Source organism: Mustela erminea, chromosome 9, assembly GCF_009829155.1.
Source record: "Mustela erminea isolate mMusErm1 chromosome 9, mMusErm1.Pri, whole genome shotgun sequence".
Classification (NCBI taxonomy): Eukaryota; Metazoa; Chordata; class Mammalia; order Carnivora; family Mustelidae; genus Mustela; species Mustela erminea.
In genome coordinates, this window is record NC_045622.1 from 106340445 (window position 1) to 106360298 (window position 19854).

The 19854-nt window shown below is 61.7% G+C and overlaps 4 protein-coding genes across 11 annotated transcripts; 3 read left to right on the top strand and 1 right to left on the bottom strand.

Annotated features, from left to right (window-relative positions):
* Window positions 1-244: 244 nt before the first annotated feature.
* On the top strand, window positions 245-3652 carry DNAJC4 (DnaJ heat shock protein family (Hsp40) member C4). 2 transcript variants are annotated; one of them, XM_032357170.1, is made up of 6 exons: window positions 245-636; window positions 1531-1624; window positions 2114-2313; window positions 2401-2565; window positions 3272-3358; window positions 3454-3652. In XM_032357170.1, the coding sequence occupies exons 1-6, from the start codon at window positions 515-517 to the stop codon at window positions 3554-3556; spliced, it is 771 nt and encodes a 256-aa protein (XP_032213061.1). In that variant the 5' UTR covers window positions 245-514; the 3' UTR covers window positions 3557-3652. The 2 variants fall into 2 exon arrangements, with proteins under 2 accessions (XP_032213061.1, XP_032213062.1); XM_032357171.1 differs by lacking the exon at window positions 245-636 and adding an exon at window positions 999-1190.
* A 338-nt stretch (window positions 3653-3990) lies between these two features.
* On the top strand, window positions 3991-7646 carry VEGFB (vascular endothelial growth factor B). 2 transcript variants are annotated; one of them, XM_032357175.1, is made up of 7 exons: window positions 3991-4267; window positions 4839-4881; window positions 5389-5585; window positions 5817-5890; window positions 6101-6136; window positions 6476-6610; window positions 7213-7646. In XM_032357175.1, the coding sequence occupies exons 1-7, from the start codon at window positions 4208-4210 to the stop codon at window positions 7232-7234; spliced, it is 567 nt and encodes a 188-aa protein (XP_032213066.1). In that variant the 5' UTR covers window positions 3991-4207; the 3' UTR covers window positions 7235-7646. The 2 variants fall into 2 exon arrangements, with proteins under 2 accessions (XP_032213066.1, XP_032213065.1); XM_032357174.1 differs by having other exon boundaries at window positions 3992-4267; window positions 6375-6610.
* A 1871-nt stretch (window positions 7647-9517) lies between these two features.
* Window positions 9518-12332, top strand: FKBP2 (FKBP prolyl isomerase 2). 6 transcript variants are annotated; one of them, XM_032357177.1, is made up of 6 exons: window positions 9518-9644; window positions 10900-11068; window positions 11408-11520; window positions 11642-11688; window positions 12050-12085; window positions 12176-12332. In XM_032357177.1, exons 1-6 carry the CDS (start codon window positions 9583-9585, stop codon window positions 12235-12237), a joined length of 489 nt encoding a protein of 162 aa, XP_032213068.1. In that variant the 5' UTR covers window positions 9518-9582; the 3' UTR covers window positions 12238-12332. The 6 variants fall into 6 exon arrangements, with proteins under 6 accessions (XP_032213068.1, XP_032213070.1, XP_032213069.1 ...); XM_032357179.1 differs by lacking the exon at window positions 9518-9644 and adding an exon at window positions 9940-10047; XM_032357178.1 differs by lacking the exon at window positions 9518-9644 and adding an exon at window positions 10091-10174.
* Window positions 12333-12725: 393 nt separating this feature from the next.
* PPP1R14B (protein phosphatase 1 regulatory inhibitor subunit 14B) lies at window positions 12726-15168 on the bottom strand. The gene is given in 6 exon segments (XM_032357176.1): window positions 12726-13064; window positions 13160-13192; window positions 13517-13600; window positions 14685-14966; window positions 14968-15074; window positions 15077-15168. Coding segments are annotated over 6 exon segments (609 nt in total). The 5' UTR covers window positions 15111-15168; the 3' UTR covers window positions 12726-12995.
* Between the last annotated feature and the right edge of the window lie 4686 nt (window positions 15169-19854).

Below are 19854 nucleotides of genomic sequence, written 5' to 3' on the forward strand. Positions count from 1 at the left end.
GTCCGCGGGCCTCGACCTCGTTGGGTGGACCCGAGGCGCCAAAAGCCAATGGGTGTGCGGGGTGTGGCCTTTGACGTACGTCCGGACCTTCGGGTTCTGTGGGCGGGGCCTCGGTGTCTAAGCCAATGAGAACTCGGGGGCGGGGTCGCCCCTATAGGGGCAGGAATAGGAGGCCACGGAATCCGTGAGCGCTGCGGGGGCGGGGCGGGGCGGGGCGGGGCGGGGCGGGGCGGGCCCCTCCTTCACCCGCCCACCCCAAGGCTTCCAGGGTGGGGAGGGGGTCCCCGGCGTCCGGGACAGCTGGTCCCGGACACCGAGGCCAGTGAGGGGAGGGGCTCCCGACGCCCCGGTCAGAGGCAGGGGCAGGTCCAGGACACCGGGGTCTGGTCCTGAGGAAAGGAGGCCCCGGCGCCCCTGGGTTCCCCGAGGCAGCTTCAGTTTGCCTTCGCAAGTAAACGGGGCCAGGCCCTTCCCTTTGGCCCTGGAGTGCTTGAAGTGTCCCATCCTGGTCCCGATGCACTCTTTGTGGCCTCCTTTCACCAGCCGCCGGCCTGTCGCCATGCTGTCCCTGTGCCTGTGCCGGTCGTGGCACCGCAGCCCTGCCACCCGGCTCTTCTCAGCGGCCTCCGGGCAGCGGTGAGTCGGGGGCAGGGGCAGGCCCCTATCATTCAGTGGGTTTCGTTGAGGAGGGCCTGCCCAGCTCCAGGCCTGGATATAGGCGCTATGATAGTTGTGATCTCTGTATTCTGTGTCAGGTGCCTTACAGGCTAGTTTCAGGTAACGCTCACCTTCACGACTGAGGACACGAGATCAAAGATTAAGGGGTGACCCCCAAGATCATACAGCGAGTTAAGTGAAAGAAGTGGAGTTTGAGTCCAAGCCAAACTCCGTGCTCTTTTCAGGACTGTAGTGATTGTCAAGCATCACTGTGCAACTCGGTGGGCGGGGGTGGGGTGGTGTGGGGGTGTGGCTTACAAATATGCAGATTCCCGGGCCTGGTTCTGGAGAGTCTGATGCGCAGGAATGAAGTGGGGCTCAGGAATCTGGTTTTGGGGGGTTTTTTGCTTTTGCTTTTGTTTTTTTAAAACAAGATTTCTGGGTGTTTATGCAAGGGGTCTGAGGGCTACACACTGAGATGTTTTGATCTGCACCATACCTGAAATGCTCAAAAAGGGAGGGATGATTTGCAGGTGGAGCTCCCTTGGCCTCAGCTTCCTTACATCCTGGTTCCTTCCTTCCTTTCTTTTTCTTTCTGTTTTTCTTTTCCTTCCTTCTTTCCCTCCTTTCTCCTCTTTCTTCTGTCCTTTCTTCTTTTTCTTTCTTTTCCTTTTAGTCTTTCTTTCTTTCTCTTTCTTCCTTTTTCTTTCTCTCTCTTTCCTTCCTTCTTCCTCTTTCTTTCTTTTTTTTTTTTTTAACCTCCTGGTTTCTGAGTTGAGGAGTGCGGTCGGTGAGGGGGGGCGCTGGGAGGGGGAGGGGAGGAATATCCTCTGTGTTTCTACAGCCCCTGCAGTTTCTGGCCTATCTCCACAGGTCTGGCCCCAGGAACTACTATGAACTGTTAGGAGTGCATCCTGGTGCCAGCACTGAAGAAGTTAAACGAGCTTTCTTCTCCAAGTCCAAAGAGGTACCAGTGGTCCTAGATGGGGAGGAGGGACAGTCAGTCTGAGCTGGATAAGGTACATTTCAGATTCCTGGGAGAGGAGTTGAGTGGCTCAGTCTGGATGGTGCCACATCCCTCAGCATGCAGAGAGTGAGAGTTGCCCCCAGGGCAGAAGTCTGGCCAGTTGGGAGGAAAGGTTGGGGCAGGCGCCAAGGATTCTGTGTGATGGGCTGGACGTGGTTCTTTTGAACTGCCTGCTCTTGAGAAAGCCTGGACCAGGAAATATAGTGAGAGCCAGGCAGCAGGTGGGGAGGGCTTGAACAGGGGAGGGGGCAGGAGTCTGTGCTTCCTTACTCTCTGGCCTTCTAGAAGGGTGGGCCTCCCTAAGAGGGAGGATTACTGGCCAGGCAGGGCCTCTGGGGATGGTTTGAGCCTTTGAGGGTGGACGTTACTGGGCTGGGTTCTGTGAAGGGAAATGGAAAGAGAGCTGACCGGAGTCCTGTCCCACCCCAGCTGCACCCCGACCGGGACCCTGGGAATCCAGCCCTGCACAGCCGCTTTGTGGAGCTCAGTGAAGCATACCAGGTGCTCAGCCGAGAGCAGAGCCGCCGAAACTACGATCACCAGCTGTCCTCCGCAAGTCCTCCAAAGCCTCCAGCAACCGCGGCCCATGCCAGGTCTGCTCATCAGGCACACAAGTATCAGGCACACAGGTACAGTCGTCCTGCCCCTTGCTTGCCCCACCACCCCCAAGTCCCCTAGGGAGCCTCATCCCACACTTCCTTTCTCCTCCCTCCCAGCGGCTCCTGGGAACCCCCCAATGCCCAGTATTGGGCCCAGTTTCCCGGTGTGAGGCCTCAGGGACCAGAGTCGAGGAAGCAGCAGCACAAACAGAACCAGCGGGTTCTAGGATACTGCCTCCTGATCATGCTGGCAGGCATGGGCCTACACTATGTCGCCTTCAGGTGACTCCCTGCCTTCCCCCTGGGCAGAGGGCGGAGGATGGGGGGTGGGGCTCAGTGTGGTCAGTCATACATCCACACTGCCTCTGGGGCCTGCACTTTTGTGTCTCTCCAGCTAAGAATGGCATGAAGTAGGTCTCCTGAGCATCATCTCCTGGGCAAAGGCAGCTCTGCTCCCACTAAAGGCTAATGTCATTTTCAGGTTTTTTGGCATTTGAAGGTAAATCTTTGGTGCTGCTGCCAGGGCGTGCTGGAGTCAAGCAAGATCACGCACAAGAAGGAAATATGTTGTAACTGGGCCTCACTGGCAACTGTCCTCACTTGTTGGGCAATCGGCTGTCTCCCTGCCACTCCTTTATGCATGCCGTGGGTACCGAGGTCTACAACAAAGATGCCTAAGGGCTGATGCCCACAGCCAGCAGCCTGCCTAGCTCAGTGGTAGAGTGACATGGACACCCTTTCTAGTCTCCTGTGAGGAGGAACACCCTGATGTTCAGAGCTGTGGTCACCCCCTTCAACAGGGCAGCCAGGGACCTGAGTCACCAGTGGACCCTGGAGAAGCCGCGGCCCTTCTGGGCCCCTCTCCCCACCTAGCACAGGCAGTTGGCCTGAGGTCCTCATGAATGAGGAGACCCTAGAGCGGCCTGAATGGCGTGGGGGTGTGTTTGGGGGGCCACAGGGATTGGGATTAATTGTAACCCCCTTGCAGGAAGCTGGAGCAGATACACCGGAGCTTCATGGATGAAAAGGATCGGGTCATCACAGCCATCTACAATGACACACGGGCGCGGGCCAGGTCTGTCCCAGCTCCGTCCTGCCCTCTCCCTTCACTGTCCTGGCACCACTCTCTGGGGTGCTCTGTCCTGACCACCCAGGTGCTCTCCCCTGCAGGGCCAACAGAGCCAGGCTCCTGGAGAAACTGCAGGGGCAGCAGCTGCAGCCCCCACCTGGAGGCCCAGGGATCGCGCCTCCCAACACAGGCACCCGGCCGTGAGCCGCTCACTTGGACGCGGGCTGCCGGTTGTTCCCTCCTTGCTACCCCGCGGGACTTGCCACCCCTCGAAACGCGTGCAATAAAGTGCTTCTCAGAGCTCGAGTCCGGCTCCTTGCTTCAGGCCCAGCGGCCCCCTCCCGGGGCCTCGCCGGGAGAACCGCACCCCGCCCTCCGGGTCCTGGCGGCTGCGACCCGGGAGCCCGGCCCCCTGGGCGGTGCGTCCCCTTTCCCCTGCTGCGGCGGGAGGGGGGTGTGTGGAGGGGGCGGGTCCCCGCGGCGGCCTCGCCCCCCCGCCCCCGCCCCGCCCCCGCCCCGCGGCCCGGTGGGGAGCGCGTGTCTGGGTCACATGAGCCGCCCGCCCGCCAGCCCGGGCCCGGCCCCCCGCCGCCCCCACCGTCCCCGCTGTCCCCGCCGCCGCCGCCCGCCGCCACCGGCCGCCCGCCCGCCCGGCTCCTCCGGCCGCCGCCGCGGCGCTGCGCTGCGCTGCCTGCGCTCAGGGCTCGGGAGGGGGCCGCGGAGGAGCGGTCCCCCGCGCCCGGCCCCCGCCCGGCGCGCCCGGGCCCGCGCCATGGGGCTCTGGCTGCCGCCGCCCCCCGCGCCACCGGGCTAGGGCGATGCGGGCGCCCCCGGCGCGCGGCCCCCGCGGGCACCATGAGCCCTCTGCTCCGCCGCCTGCTGCTCGCTGCGCTCCTGCAGCTGGCCCCCGCCCAGGTACGTGCGTCCCCAACATCCCAACCGCCCGCCGTGCCCTCTCTCAAGGTTGGCGGAAATGGGGAGACGCGGATCGGCCTCTGCCTGGGGGACCCGCGGGGTCGGGCTGCGGACCGGGGCGTGGCGGGGATCCGACCAGGGCATCCCCCGGGAAGAATCTCTCCCCGCAGGCCCGCCGAGCCGCGGGCCCGCCAACCCAATCCCGGGCCACTCCCCTGCCCCACCCCATCCCCTGGGCTCCACCGGGGGCGGAGCCGCTCGGTACCCTTAGGACTTGGTTGGGTGCCCACTGTGCCCCCTTCGGACCTGCCGCCTCCGAATCAGTGGGGCCACCAGGCTTGGAGATTGGATGGCACCGCTGCCGCCACCACTGTCCTAGCCTGGCTGTGGAGGGTCTCAGGTGGCCAGGAGAGGACAGGTTAAGCTAGAGTGACCCCAAAAGCAGAGCATCCTGGAAAAATGTCACAGAGCAGTTAAAGCCTTTTGATGGCAAGGGCAGAGCCCTGGGGACAGCCACAGGGCCAGCCCTTCCTTGAGTGCACCTTGGGTCCAGGTCCCTTCTCTCCTACAGGGCCCTGTGTCCCAGCCTGATGCCCTCAGCCACCAGAAGAAAGGTAATAGAAACAGTAACTCTGAGGTGCCTGGGTGGCTCAGTGGGTTAAAGCCTCTGCCTTCTGCTCAGGTCGTGATCCCAGGGTCCTGGTATTGAGCCCCACGTCAGGCTGTCTGCTTAGCGGGAAGCCTGCTTCCTCCTCTCTCTCTCTCTGCCTGCCTCTTTGCCTACTTGGGATCTCTGTCTGTCAAATAAATAAAATCTTACTAAAGAAAGAAAGAAAGAAACAGTAACTGCTGCACTGAGGAGGTCTGTCCATCACGTTGTGTGATCCCAGCCACTCTCCAAGACACAAACTCTTCTTCTGCCCATAAGAGAAAGTGGAAGCGGTGGGGTTCCTAGGTTCCTGGGCAGGAGAAGGTTGTGAAGGCAGAGAGAGGGCCAGTGGAGGGGGGCTGTGACACAGGAATTAGGGAGAACAGCTGCCGGGGGTGGGGGGGGGGACAGGAACCAGGGAGGAGCTGCAGGAACCCCAGCGGGGTCTTAACCCTTGCGCATCTGCCCCCAGTGGTGTCCTGGATAGATGTGTATACCCGTGCCACCTGCCAGCCGCGGGAGGTGGTGGTGCCCCTGACCGTGGAGCTCATGGGCACTGTGGCCAAGCAACTGGTGCCCAGCTGTGTGACCGTGCAGCGCTGCGGTGGCTGCTGCCCTGACGACGGCCTGGAGTGCGTGCCCACTGGGCAGCACCAAGTCCGAATGCAGGTGCTGGGGCCAGTGCAGTATGCCCAGCAGGGGGTGGAGTCTGGTGCTGGGGGTGGTGGCGCAACAGTGGGGGGGGCTGGGTTGGTACAGGGTGGGGGGGCAATGGCCAGAGCCGCGGCTGGTGGGCGAGCTCCTCTCTCTCCAGCCCGTGGAGCAGTCCCTTCCCCTGTCTCTCTCTCTCTCTCTCTCATTGTCTCTCACACTGTCTTCTCCTCCATCTCTGGAACACAGATCCTCATGATCCGTTACCCGAGCAGTCAGCTGGGTGAGATGTCCCTGGAAGAACACAGCCAATGTGAATGCAGGTGCCAGCCAGGCCCCTCTTCTGAGCTCAGAGACCGGGTTCCCGGGGTTGGGGGGGTGTGGTGGCGCACATGGTGGTACTCCACAGTGGGGACCAGATTACCAGGACTCCGACCGGGGTAGGCCTGGGATCTGGGGTAAAAGAGTAGGAGGCTTGGCTTTTCTGATCCTCTTCCTCCTCCTCGTCGCTGTCTGTCCCTCTTACTTTTCAGACCAAAAAAGAGAGAGAGTGCTCTGAAGCCAGACAGGTGAGTCTCTTGGGCTCTCACTGGGTGGGGAGCCCAGGCCCAGCAGCCAGGATGAAATGTGTGGGTGGGTAGGGGTGTGAGTGTGTCAGGAAGCTGCAGTCCTGTCCCTTCTTTCTCCTCCCACTGTGTCCCCCCCACCCCCTTTTCCTCTGCTCCCCAAGTCTGTGTGCTCTGGCCCAGCGCCAGCTCCTGGGAAGACTTTTCTTGCCCACCCCAGACACATTGCTTCTCCTCCTAGGGCTTCCACTCCCCACCACCGCCCCCAGCCCCGCTCCATTCCGGGCTGGGACTCTGCCCCCGGAGCACCCTCCCCAGCTGACATCACCCATCCCACTCCAGCCCCAGGCCCCACTGCCCACGCTGCACCCAGCGCCGCCAGCGCCCTGACCCCAGGACCTGCCGCTGTCGCTGCCGACGCCGCAGCTTCCTCCGTTGCCAAGGGCGGGGCCTAGAGCTCAACCCAGACACCTGCAGGTGAGGAGCTACGGGTGGCATCTGTTTGGGAAGGCTACGGGGCCCCGGGAGCGGGTGCGGGGTGAGCCCTCCAGGGAACGGGAAGCTGCTGAATGTGCCGAACAAACATTTACCAAGCATCCGCGGGCACCGCAATCAGTGTAAACAGAGTTCACGTTCTCATGGGGGAGGCGGACTTGAGGATATGGGAGGCCAGCAGAGGTCAAAGGTTGAGGTCAGGGGGCACCCGACATGGTCTCCCAGAGGTCAGAGAGGCCCCGAAGGTAACCTCAGTCTGCAGTCAAGACGAGAGAGATGGCTCTCCACTTGGTGAAGCTCTGGGCCCTCCTAAAAGCCTCCGTGGGAGACATCTGTCCCACCTTGGGGTCTCTGTGAGAGGCCAAAGGACACTGTGGAATCCTTGTCCACCCTTGTCTGAGGTGCGTCTCAGCCACTCCTCCTTTCCACAGTGAGGCCATGGGGTGGCATCACGTGGGCAGGCCAGTTGGGGCTCCCCAGGAGTGGTAGAGAATGGGGTTCACAGAAGGTAACAAAGGGGTGAATGCAGAGAAGCAGGGGCCGAGCCGTGCCTGCGCGAACAGACCCCTTCCTCCCTCCCTCAGGTGCCGAAAGCTGCGAAGGTGACACGTTGCTTTTCAGACTCAGCCACTTGCCCTCACCAGCCACCCCCCCTCCCAGAGGGGGACAAGAGGGCAGTATGTTGAGAAGAGCCCAGTCGCAAGATCTCCATGTGGGCAGAAGCTGCTCCAGGCCCTGGGCTTCTCAGAGGACTTCCCAGCTGTCCCAGGTCTCTCCAAGGCTGCCATCCAACAGGGTGGACAGCTGGGCAAGGAGAGGTGCAGGCAGCACCAGGGGTCCCGGACTAACTCGAGAGAGAAGGGGTCCCGTCTCAGTGTGCGACCACCATGTACGAGTGAGCATCTTAACAGCTGGCTCCGTCCCCTCCCTGAGAAGACACCGATCCTCCGCACATACTGGGAATTGGGCTTCGGTGTGAGAACTGTGACCCCCAAGCCTGATAAAAGAGATGGAAGGAGCTATCCCTGCCTGTGTCCCAGTTTGTCACTGTCCTGGCTGGGGGATTCAGGCATTTGGCGTCACACCGCCTCCTGGAGCCAGAGCTGGTCTGACTCCCTTGTGTGATGGAGGAAGCAAGGCCTGAAGTCCCTCACCAGGTCACAGAGCCAGAAATTTGTATTCTTTGTAGTCTCTTGTCCCATTCGGGCCCTGTCCCTCCTGCTCAACACAGAGGCTCCTTTCTGGAAGGAGACGGCCTACTGTGGCCCGTGAGCTTGACGTGGGACCCAGATCTGCGAAATGATCTTGGTTGTCACTATCCCCTCTCGAGCCTAAGCTTCCACATGTGCACTTGGAGGGAATGGATGAGTGCTCTGGCCCCTGTCCTTGGGCTCCAGGAAAGTCTGAGTATGTCTTCCCTTAAGAGAAAAACCCATCCTCTCTGCTGGGCAGGACTCTCTATATGTAACCTACTTCCTCTAGCTTAACTCTGAAGCCACGCACTGCCCTGTCCCCACCTCCCTGAAAGGGAAGTACCAAAGGGCTGTGGCTAGTGGGCTCGGTTTGGGAGATAGATCCCCTCAACCCCAACCACATGGTTTTCTCCACCTTCGCCTCCCTTCCCCTTGGGCTCCCCTCACCAGCCCCTGCTTGGGACTCTCCTGACTTTTGTCTGACCCAGCCTAAGCTCAGTGCCTGGCCCTCTTCCTGCAGCCTCTAGTGTTCCTGGGGTGGAGCTCAGGGTGGGGGGTGGGGCGGTGCGGGGAACCAAAGGCCAACCTTGGGGACCCAGTGCTTTGCCTTGCTGAGAGAGGACATTCAGGGGCAGAGGTTAATCCTAAGTGGTTACCCTAATGGAGAGCTTCTCTGAGGTGTGAGATTGGAGGGCATGGTAGTGATCTTATTGGGCCCAAGGCAGGAGTGGGGTTCAACCAGAAGAGACAATTCCTGTGACTACCAATTTCAAATCATTTTTCTCAGCTATGCTGTCACTGAAAATGCCATAGCTCAACGGAAGTGGGACAGATGAAGGCTGGAGACCCAAGAGCGGCTCCCTCCCAGCCCACTCAGTGCTGGACACACACAGTGCTTCATATGTGCCCCCTCCCTTAGTCCTCAATTCTAAGGTTGGCGCCGCTGATTAGCTTCCTTTTTTAATTGACGAACAGGATCAGAGAGGCTGATCGACCCGAGGTGTGACCTCCAGCTAGTTGCCTCTAACAGCTGGTTTAGGTTTCATTGCCTCCCAACTACACGTTCATTACTTCAACTGAGAGATGTTGACCGCGCATTGCTGGGTGCTGGGCCACCTGAAAATACCAGTCTGGTTGGGGGAACCGGCCCAACCAGACCACTGCCATCGTGACTCCAGTCAGTGCGTGGCAGGCAGAGGCAGGTCTGGAGGCCAGCGCGGAGCAAAGGGAGAGCATTAGCCGCTGGCCAGGGCCTGGTGGATCCCCTCATGGCCGCAATCCCACAGTGGCCCTGTCAGGTGGGTGCTGCCAAGCCCGGGGTACAGAGACTCCAGATCCTACCAGGCCCAGGAACTCGCTCAAGGTCACATTGCCAGTCAACGGCAGATCGCAAATTCAAACCCAAGTCTGAACCCCAGGCTCCTTCCACTGCAACGAACTGGAGATTGGGGATCACGAAGTGGCCCAGGGACAAACCGGAACGCTTGGGAGAACCTGGGAATGAATAAAATGGCGTCTCAAGACCCCCTCCGGGAAGCCCCGTCCGCCTGACCTCAATTTCACCTCGACCGGAAGTGCCGAAGGCACTTTAGGAAGTAACTTTCACCTAACCTTACCGACTACCCAGCTACCGGAAGCAGCGCGTCATCACGTGTTGGCGCGAGGGCGGGGCTGGGGGAAAGGCCGCCCCACCGGGCGTGTGGCAGCGGGTTTCGCACAGTCCAATGAGGGCGGGCGGCGTGGCCGGGCCGGGTAGCGACGATGACGCGCCTGCGCAGAGGCAGCAGCACGACTGGGGTTGACTCCGGGGGCGCGGCGAGGAGGTGAGCGGGGGCCACAGCCCGGGCTGGGGGGAGCCGGGGTGCAAGGGGGCAGGCTGGATCAGGTCGGGCAGGAGCGGGCCGGGGCTCCGAGCATCAACGAGGGATAGGTTAGGAGGAAATTGGGAGTTGGGGTCGGAGCTGTCTGGGGATGCCGCAGGGGGAGGGTTCTCACGCCGCACGGGGCGGAGCCCCGGGTGTCGGGGCGGGACGTGGAACTGAGACGGGTGGAACCTCTGATCTCGTTCCTGTAGAAGGCGGAACTCCGGGGCTGGGGGCGGAGCTAGGATCGGTGGGGGGCGGAGCCTGGTCTTTGGAGGAGGAGCTGGAACAGGCGGAAGGTGGAGCCTCGGGTATAGAGACCGAAAGGGACGGAGCTCAGGCGCTGGGGGCGGGCCTTCAGCCGGTGAGTGGCGTGGCTACCGTTCAGGAAAAGGGGTCTGGTTCTGTCGAGGGTGGGGCTCCAGAGCAGGGGGCGGAACTACGTCCTCTAAAGGGTGGGGTCAAGGAGTCAAGCGAAGGGGTAGGCCCAGGTAATGGCCCGGGGCGTCCACGCGGGGGCGGCCTCCGTGGGGGCCGGGCCTGGGGACGCGGTAGGCCGAGAACTCCCCCTGGAGAGGTGGTGTGGGTGGAGCGGGCTCGGCGGCCACCCGACACGGGACCAGTCTGGGTACCCCGCAGGCCCCCGAGGGCTCAGAGCTGGGGCGGCGCCCCTGGCGGAGGCACAGGCCCGGCCTGGGGGGTTCCTCCGGAGGATCGGGGCTCCCCGGAGCCATCCAGCGGCGATGTGTGGGTCCCTCGGGGCAGGCCCCCTGCAGCGGCCGCAGAAGTGTGGGTGTGCTGGGCGGGGGGCAACTGGGTGTGGCGTGAATGGGGTCGCCCTGTCGAGGCAACTGCTGGACAGCCAGATAGGGTCTGGACTTTGCGTAAAGGTACGGGTGGGAACTGAAGAGTGGAGCTGGGGACCGGGAGGGAAGGAAGGGCTGGGGGTGAGCAAAGGGGCGGGGCCCTGGCTGCTGTGGCCTCCCCTGACCCCCTCCCCCCGCTGCTGGGGTCCTCGGGCAAGCCCCCTTCTCACTGGACTGGTAAGTGTGGCCGTGAAGCCCGGGGGATGGGGTGGTGACACGGGACAAGGGGATCCCCAGGGGCAGGCAAGTTACGGTGGGGGTGGAATTCTTCTGGAACCTGCCCCTATTCCATGCCTTCCCCGCCCTACCCTCCGGTCGGTTGGTCGGTCGGTCGGGGTCTGTCCCCGCAGAGACATGAAGCTGAGCTGGGTCCTGACAGTACTGTCCATCTGCCTGAGCGCCCTGGCCACTGCTGCGGGGGCGGAGGGCAAACGGAAGCTGCAGATCGGGGTCAAGAAGCGGGTGGACCACTGTCCCATCAAATCGCGCAAGGGGGACGTCCTGCACATGCACTACACGGTGGGTGAGGGAGTGGGTCATTTGGCGTGGGTGGGGCTTCTGGGGGCCTGAGAAGACTTGGAAGCCAGATCCCTCAGCCTACAAGGTGGGTGACCTTGGGCAAGTCCCCTTTCCCTTTTACGTAGTTTCCATAGTTCTCCCCTGCTGTTCACTGCCTGATCCCCAGGTTGGCACCAGCAAGCAGTGAGTGTCCTATGAGCTGCCCACCCAAGGCTCTGTCCCCTTCTAGGGCTATGGCTGCCAACGGGGAAATGGGGAGCCAGCTTGGGGAGAGCAGCTGGGTGGGGAGGTATCTCAGAGTGGACCCTCCTCTTCACTGGCCTTCCCATGGTCCCACAGGGGAAGCTGGAAGATGGGACGGAATTTGACAGCAGCCTGCCCCAGAACCAGCCCTTTGTCTTCTCCCTGGGCACAGGCCAGGTCATCAAGGGCTGGGACCAGGGGCTGCTGGGGTGAGTCAGGGGGCTGTGGGTGTGGTCCATGAGGTTGACTGTGGGAGGCAAGCCCCGGGGATGGGGTGGGGGGCAGGGAACCTGGGTGCTTGCCCTGTGCAGATCGTGTGTTGTCCTGCAGGATGTGTGAGGGAGAAAAACGGAAGCTGGTGATCCCATCAGAGTTGGGTAAGAGGCCCTTCCTGAGCCTGAATGGGGGAGTTTAGGGTGTGTGTCTGGGGAAGGGTGAAGTCTGGTTCAGCCTCTGCATTGATCTCCACCCCATCCATTCATTATGGCACATGCCTCTTCCAAGTCTAACCATGCCCAGCAGTGAGAACAGGGCAAGACCCCTGGGACACTTGATTCTGGAACCCGCTCTCTGCCCCCTACCCGACCTTTTGTAGCCCCTTGCCGTCTCCATTACACGTTCTCCATTTCTGGCTTTCTTGTTGAGATGGGCAGAGGCCTGGCTTCAGGCTGGGTGTCTGCAGTACACCTCTCCCTTGGCCTGGCTACACCTCACTGTTTCTTTGTGCATCTTTAACAGGGTACGGAGAGCGGGGAGCTCCCCCAAAGATTCCAGGTAATATACCTCCCTGCCCCCCAGGGTCCTGCACCCATCTTGTTTCCCTGTGGTCCTGATTCTCATTCTATCCCTTCTTCTCCCCTGCAGGCGGCGCAACCCTCGTGTTCGAGGTGGAGCTACTCAAAATCGAGCGACGCTCAGAATTGTAGCAAAACTGGGAAGGGGCAGTGGAGAGGCCCCCATCAGGGACCAGACTGTTTAAAAAAAAAAAATACAAAAAACAAAAAACAAAACCCTTAAAGTCTGTGAAGTGAGCCTGTGTGTATTTGTGGGCCCCAAGAGACTGAGAACCCACAGCTTCAGCCAGTACCCCTTCCCCCTTGGCACCACTGAACCATCTTCTTGCCTTGGGTGTAGGCTCACTGGCATGGGGATCACAGTGGCCAGGCCCTAGGTGGCATGGTGGGCGGCCCCTGGCCCAGAGGAAAAGGAGTGTTCTTGCCTGCCAACAGCAACACCACTTCCCCCAGTTCCCCAGCCACTTCCAGCTCTTGGTCTGGGAGCCAGCACTGGGCTATCACCATGGCTACATGGCCCTCAGGAAGGCCTGCGGTCACCTGGGAAGACGCTGAGCTGGCAGCAGTCCAGTCATGGAGCAGTGTGTCCCCCCTAAAAGAGACCAGCTGAGCCTGTGAGCTGCACCAAAGGCATATCCTAGCTTTATTAAAGGGCCGCGCCGCAGAGTCAATATAAAAACACAAAAAGTCCCATCAGTTTAATAACAATAAAAAACCCCAAAAATGGAAAACTGAGGGGGCAGGGAAGAGGCCCCTGGGCCAGGGGCACGAGGAGCCCTGCTCATGGCACCAGGCCTGGCCGCAGGGCCCCCCCGGGTATTGCTGTTGCTACGAGGTCGGGGGGCAGCGATTGTCCTGTGGGAGCCACCATTCACCGGGGTCAAGGACCCTTATTTCTTCTGGGGTGTGCTCAGCTTCTGCATGCCCCGGATCTTGTCCAGCAGGCCAGAGATGAAGGCCTGAACAGAAGGGAGGGCATTAGGGAGACCGGACCGCATGATGACCGAAACCCAGGCACCTCTCACCCCAGCCTCCGGGGAAACCACTTACTTACCTCAGTGGGTTTGTAACAGTCAACCAGCAGCTCCTAGGAGGGCATGGTAGGGGGTAAGTACAGCTGTGAGTTCTAAGACACAGGGACCTAAAGTTCACCTGTACCCACTTCCAAGGGACTGGGGCCACTCCCAAGGCACAGATGATGTCACAGCCATTCAACAGCTGGGCAAGCACCATTTGCCCCATTTGACGGAGGCAGAAGCCAAGGCTCACCACCACAGAGCTGAATGACTACAACCAAAGAAGGCCTAAATCTAGAGACTTGCTTACCCAAGGGGCAGTGCCTCCAGGCAGCCCTTTCCTCCCTGATCTTCCCTACCTACAGTCCTGCTGTCTCTCCTAGCCCCTCTCTCACCTTGACCCTGGCAGCCCGGGTATCATCACTCTCCATGTCCAAGAGTTCGTCCACATCAATCTCCAACTCTGGGATCTCCTCCTCCTGGGGTGGGGGTGGGGGAGGAGGGAGAGACAAGGGCCTGAGTTGGGAGAGAGGGTGTGAGCTCTAGCTGGGGCCCCTGCCCGACCGCGGGATGAGCCAGCCTTCTTCGCCCAGTAGACAGCGGCAGCTGTCCGAGGAAGAAAACAGATCAGGCCTGTGCCAAGGCAAAATGCCCAACGGGGAGGGGGGGGGAGCTTCCTGTCCCTGCCAGTTGGGCACCGTGGGTGCCAGACAGGGCCAGACAGCTAGGGCTGGCGGACCCTGGGCTGAGAACCCTGCAGATGTGTTGCCCCAACTTCCCGCCCCCCACCCAAGTCAGCGCACAGGTGGGGCCAGCTGTCTCAACTCCTCACAGCCCCTACCCTTCCCCCAAACACCTGTCACAGCTTCCCAGGAGTGGGAAGGAAGTAAAGGGTGAGGGGTCAGTGGGAAGGACCCAGGGCTGCTAAGGGGGAAACAAAGAGCCTATGCTTTGCTGAGGGGGGGGTGCCTGCCAACCCTCCCCCCCAGGAAGCCTCTATCCAGTCTTGAGCCAGCTGCATTCCAGGGCTGGTCTAGGGTAGGCAGCAGCACAGGGCAAGACCACTCCTCCACCCTGCCCCCCAGGGGCCTGAGTCACCGTTTGAGCAAGGAAGGAGTCATGGGGTGGAGAACCAGAACCCATTTTGCTCCTACACCAAAATGGAGCGGCAGGCTGGCCCATTAGAACAGCCCAGACCCTGTACAATCCCACCAGGCTCGTGCCTTTTAACCAGATACGGTTAGCAAGCACCAGGTAGGTCTCCTTGCACTGCCCGCCCAGGCTAGCCTCCTGCCCATGCCTCAGGCTATCCCTTGAGGCTTCTAGAAGACCCCTAAGCTTGACCACAGTAGGGACATGAGAGAGTCACGAGGGAGAAGACTGGAGTGACTTAAGGTCAGACAAGAAAGAGCACACACTGGGGGCGGGGAGTATAGAAAGGGAGGGGAGCGCGCGGAAGCGGAGCGCCCATTGACTCCGGGTGACAGGCAGGCGAAAGGTGGGGTTCCAAGCAGTCCGACTAGGGAACGATCTTAGGGTGTCAGCGCAGAGTAGGGTACACACCTGGCAGTCGTAGAGGCGAGTGAGCTGCTCCAGGATCCACTCCTCCAGGTTGAGGCGCTTCCGTAGCTCCTTGCGGTCGTACTTGACCGTGACCTTCCCTTGGCGCCTCACTGGGCCCTCGTCGTCCGCGCCGCCCGGGCCCTCGCCTGCAGCCCCAGGGGGGCTCTGGAAGTAGACGCGGGGCCCTGGGCCACCACTGCCTGGTCCGGGGGCCGGGGCCGCCAACGCCGCGCCCCCCGCGGGGCCGCTGTCCGCCATGGCGGCCGCCGGGGCCACGTGCGCGCGTCGGGCCCCTCCCTGCGCCGCCGCCTCCGGGACGCCCGCCGGCTGGCTCCGGGCCGCTGGCTCGGGTTAGCTTGCGGGCTCGGCTCCGCGCGGCTCGGCGGCGAGGGCGGCGGCAGGGGCGCCCGGGGGCAGCTGCAGCATGCGGAGCCCCCGGGCCTGGCCTGGCCGCGCCCCGCCCCCACCCTGCCGATCCGCCCGCCCTTTGTCCCCCGCGGCCGCCGCCCGAGCCGCCGCCGCTGCCGCCGCCGCCGAAGCCGCTTTCTCTGTCTCGCTTGCTTCCCCCGCCCCCCGACCACACCCCCTTAAAGGGCCAGTCCCTCTGCAGGTCCCTCACTCCCACCCGCCCCCGGGAAGGGTATAGGGGAGGGTCTAGCCGTCAGGGGTTTGGGCCTGGCTGTTTGATAATCCTTTTTAACCTTCCCGCCTCAATCCTGGCGTCTTAGGCGCCCGGTACGGGGATTTGGGCTCCTGCCGGGATCCTAGTGTTCTGTCCTTACTGACGCAAAAAGAGGGGTCATCTGGTAATGGAGGGGTGTGGGCAGTATGTGCAGGGCGGGGGTCTGGAGAGGAGACGTGGGAGCCCCCACGGTCTGGATCCTCCGGTCCTTGCTTGGCCAGAGGAGGGCAAGCAGCCTCCTCCGCCGTAGACCGACACGTGGACCAGGTTCCTAAGGGTGGAGGGGCGGAGAAAGTGGACAGGAGCTGCGCAGGTCCCCAGAGGCCCTACTGGGCGAGGACACGCAGCCCCCATGGTGGAGGCCCAGGTTAGGGGCGAGCGGAACCGGCTGAACGGCCTGGAGGGCTAGACCCTAAGCTGCCACCGCCCACCGGCCAAGATGGCGGCGGAAACGGAATTATGGGAAATGTAGTTCCCGGAGTCTGGCCGGGTCTGGCCGCCCCTCCCCCTCAGCGGGGCCAGAGCGGGGAAGCGCAGGACTTGTTTGGGGCGCCCTCGTTCGGCTGGCTTCCGCAGGGCGCGGCCAGCCGCTCCTCACCGCACCCCCCTCCCCGCAACCTCTGTGTGTACAAAGAGTTAACTCAGGAGTAAAGAGCCGGGAAATGGGGAGGACGGTATCCCCGATAATAAAAATGATAATAACAGCTGACCCATAAAAAGCCTTCGTCCGGTCAGTTTCACACAGTTGGCTCCAGCTTGAGGCCACCTCATTCGCTCTCCCACAGATCGTTGCCCTGCCGCACCTCTGTCCTTCAGCTCTCACAGGCGCCTTACCTGGCCCACCTTTCCCGACAGAACGTGCATGTCATTTCCGCAACCCGCGAGAGATCACCCCTATCTCTGCATGGTCTCTCTCCTTCATGGCATCTCTGTCTCCCACTTCTAGACTATGTGCTCCGTGGGGCCAAGAGCTGCGTGGCCCTTGTTTACTGCGGGTGCCCAACGTGGAGTGACCGGCTGGCCTTCAGACCCCCGTGTATGGAGCAGATGACCCGATTCTTGCAGAACTCCCAGCGCCGCGGGTGTCAGACTTGTAACTGTTGGCTGAACACGTGACTGGATGAAAGAATGAATGGCTTTCTCTGTGCCTGGCATTTCCTCAGAAGCCTGTGGCCGAGATTCAGTGAGAAAATACGTGGAAGGATCAAAGACAGGACCACAGAGGTCAGCTTGTGAACTGAGCTTGTGAACTCAGCCCCTCTGAGATGCTTCCATGGACGGCAGGCTCGCCCTCCCCAGACCCAGGCTGATTCTCAGCATCTGAGGGCCAGTGAGTGTTTCTGTCCCAGCCTCTCGAAGACACCGTCTCTCTGGATGTCAGAGAAGCCCACTGCAGTAGAAAGGGCTCAGAGAGAGGCTGTGACTGGCCCAGGGTCACACAGCTGGTGCTGCCGTCAAACTCGAAGCCAGAACTTTGAGCTTACCCTGTCGCTGGGAAGAAGAGATGACGAAGCAGAGGGTGAGAATGGTATGTGTTGCAGGAGCGGCAAAGTGGGCTGCAGGGCCTGGGTTGGGGGCAGGCTCTCAGGGCTCATCCCAGGGCCCGTTGAGCAGGCTCATGCCTCCTCCCTCCCCAGCCCTTCTCCTGGCCTTACCTTCCTGTCCACCCACCTGGGGCAGCCTGTGGAGGGCTGACCCTTGCTCTTGCATATCAGGCAAGACCCATTCTTTTCACCAGGAGCCCCATCCCTGGCCTGGCCTCTGGCTCCCCGCCTGGCCTGTGGGAAGAGCAATTTACCGGAGTCCAAATTCCCTACCACACCCCACCTCACCCACCAGAGCAGGTCTGCACTCTCAACCACAGCATTGCTTCAGGCCTTAGGGGTGCTCATAGTTAAGAGGGGCACCCCTGGGGTTTCTCTGGGCAGGGTGGGGAGGAGCTGGAGATGCTCTTCCTGAAACTCCCTCTCTCCATTTTCTATGCCATTCCCACTGCTCTGGTGCCTGCTCCCTCCCTTCCCAGGGCCACCCCACCCTGAGAACAGGGTGGTCATGCTGGCTTGCAGCCTTGTGGGAAGCTGGGCTGTCCTGCACAGCCCCCTGGAGTGGAAGAACTGGGTTCAGATCCTCGCTCTGCCCAGCACATTGCAAGGCCGTGGACCTGTCACTTACCTGCTCTGAGCCTCTTCTGGGGGGCTGATTTTACCAATCTCTGGTGTCTGGGGGCCCGAGAGCTCAGTGCTGAGGGCCTACATCCCAGCCCTTGCTCTCCTGCCTAAGCCCTCCTGGGACTGGAGTGTGGGGCGGCCGCGGCTCCTCATCCTGCCAGCCTCAGACTGTGGCCTCCCCAGCCCCACCCGACCTGAGGTTCCAGCCCCCTCTCCACCAGAGTGCTGCCAAGGTTGCTTTCAGCACCTCTCCGGAAGCACAGGCCCTGGAGAGGGAGGGTCCCGTGGGCCAAGACCCGCTCTCTTAATCCCTTAATCGAGAGTAGAGGCGGAAAGGCTGCGTTCTTTCCACCATTATTACTGCTTGCCGAGAAACCCTATTACCATTACCAAGACTGGAAGAAAGTGTCCGAGGAGGAAGGAGCCCTTTAATGGGGGCTACCCTGGCCTCAGGGGACATGGGGTGGAGATGGGGGGTGGTGGGAGGGAGAGGCTCAGGCTCAGGAAACAGGCTCCCATCCTGTTTTCCAAGGAGCTGCTGCCCAGTGTATCTATGAGGCATCCCTGTCCAAGGTCTAGAGCCCCAGCTTGGCCCCAACTAGCCCCAGCACTGGCTAGCAGGCCCCCTGCTTCAGAGCTGACCTGTGCCCTTTCCTCTTCCTCCCTGATGTCCCCCAGTCTGCTCGCACACTCAGGGGTCCAGCTGCCTGCAGCTGGGGGCATCTTGTACCCGTTTGTTTATTTCATGCTCCCACAATCTCCAGTTTCTGGACAAGGTGACTGAGGCACAGAAGGGCTAAGTTCTGCTGGTAGACTTGAACCCATGCCTGGGGGAGCAAAGACCAGCCCTCACCACCCTACATGGTTCTGCCCAATGAGACCTGGTATTCTCTGGATCTTTGAGCTTATGGCTCTGCTGTTCTTGTGAGAGAGGACTAGGGGATCACACATTCTGTCCCCCTTTCTTTGTCTCAAGGGCAAGGAGTGGAGGCAGGATGAGTCAGCCTTCAAGTCAGAGGGCTAAAATCCTCCTGCAAAGTTGTGTGACCTTGGGCAAGTCTCTTCAACTCTCCTGGCCCCTAGGGGAAATACTTATCCCACCCCACAGGATCTCTGCCAAAGGCAAGGAGATTCCTTAGGTTAGAGTTGGTGTCCAACAAGGTGGAGATTTTGAGGATGGCCGGCGCCAGGCTGGGTTCCCCTTAGGAACCTGAGAGCCTGGGGCCAGGGGGCCTGCAGGGCCCGCTCCTCCTTGGCTGACCCCTCCTCCCCCAGAACCAGCTCTAGTCTCTTTCTGGGTTTCTAGGTGACTTGGCTGGCCCCTCTGGATGAGTTCTACTTTAAACCTACTGCTGCTAGTGTCTCTGTATTGGGGGGGCTCCCACAGGGGCCCCCAGGCAGGAGCCCCCCCCCCAGCCAAGCCCTGCGGGAGGGGCTGCAGCCCCTACCTATTCCAGTGCCCATGCGCCTTCCCCCCTCCCATCCCTGGAGCACGGATTTCAGGGCACCTGCTGTAGGCCAGGCACCGCAGAGCCCCTCCTCAACCCTCCCTTGTCCATGGACACCCGCGAGGCTTCTGAACCCTCTGGGCAAACGAGCAGTTGTCTCCTTCGCAGGGTTCATTAGGAAGCCCCACAGGGACAGGGCCCAGGTTGAGTCATGGGGGTCTACAGAACAGGAAGTGGGCTGTTCTAGGGCTCACACTGGAAGACCAGGATGCTTAGGTCCTTAAAGAAGGCAGCAGGCGCCCGGCCTCCCCAGGCTAGGGACGGGGGAGGGGTGCCTGCCGGCAGGAGGCCCATTAGCTGGCTAAGTGCTCCCCGGGAGGGGGGACCGAGCTGCTGCAGGAGGGGGATGAGGGGAAGTGAGGGCGGGGGTGGTGGGGTGGGAGTGGCTTTTCCTGCACTCAGTTAAGTGCTGCTGGAGTGTGGTGGGGGCAAGGCTCTGCGCCCCCCCCACCCCGCCCATGCCTGGCCCTCGATAGTACCCTAGCCCCGTCCCTCGGAAACCTAAGCCGGCTGACCCCCTCCCAGTCTTTAGCAGCTCCCTATACACCCACACCCTCTGGCTGCACCCTAACAACCACTCTGGCCTCAAGCTCTGCCCTCCGACCCCAGGCAAGTCCGGACGAGCAGCCCCGGCGAGCAGCCCCGGCGAAGGGCCGGGGTCCAGGTTATGCCCCTGCCCCATTCCCCCCTCTGGCTGCAGTCGCCGCCCCAGCCGCTAGGGGGAGCCGCCGACCCGGGGCGGGCGGGCCCGACGCCGGTGGGAGGGGGCGGTGCCGCTGCGGCCCCGCCCCCGCCCCGCCCCGCCCGGGCCC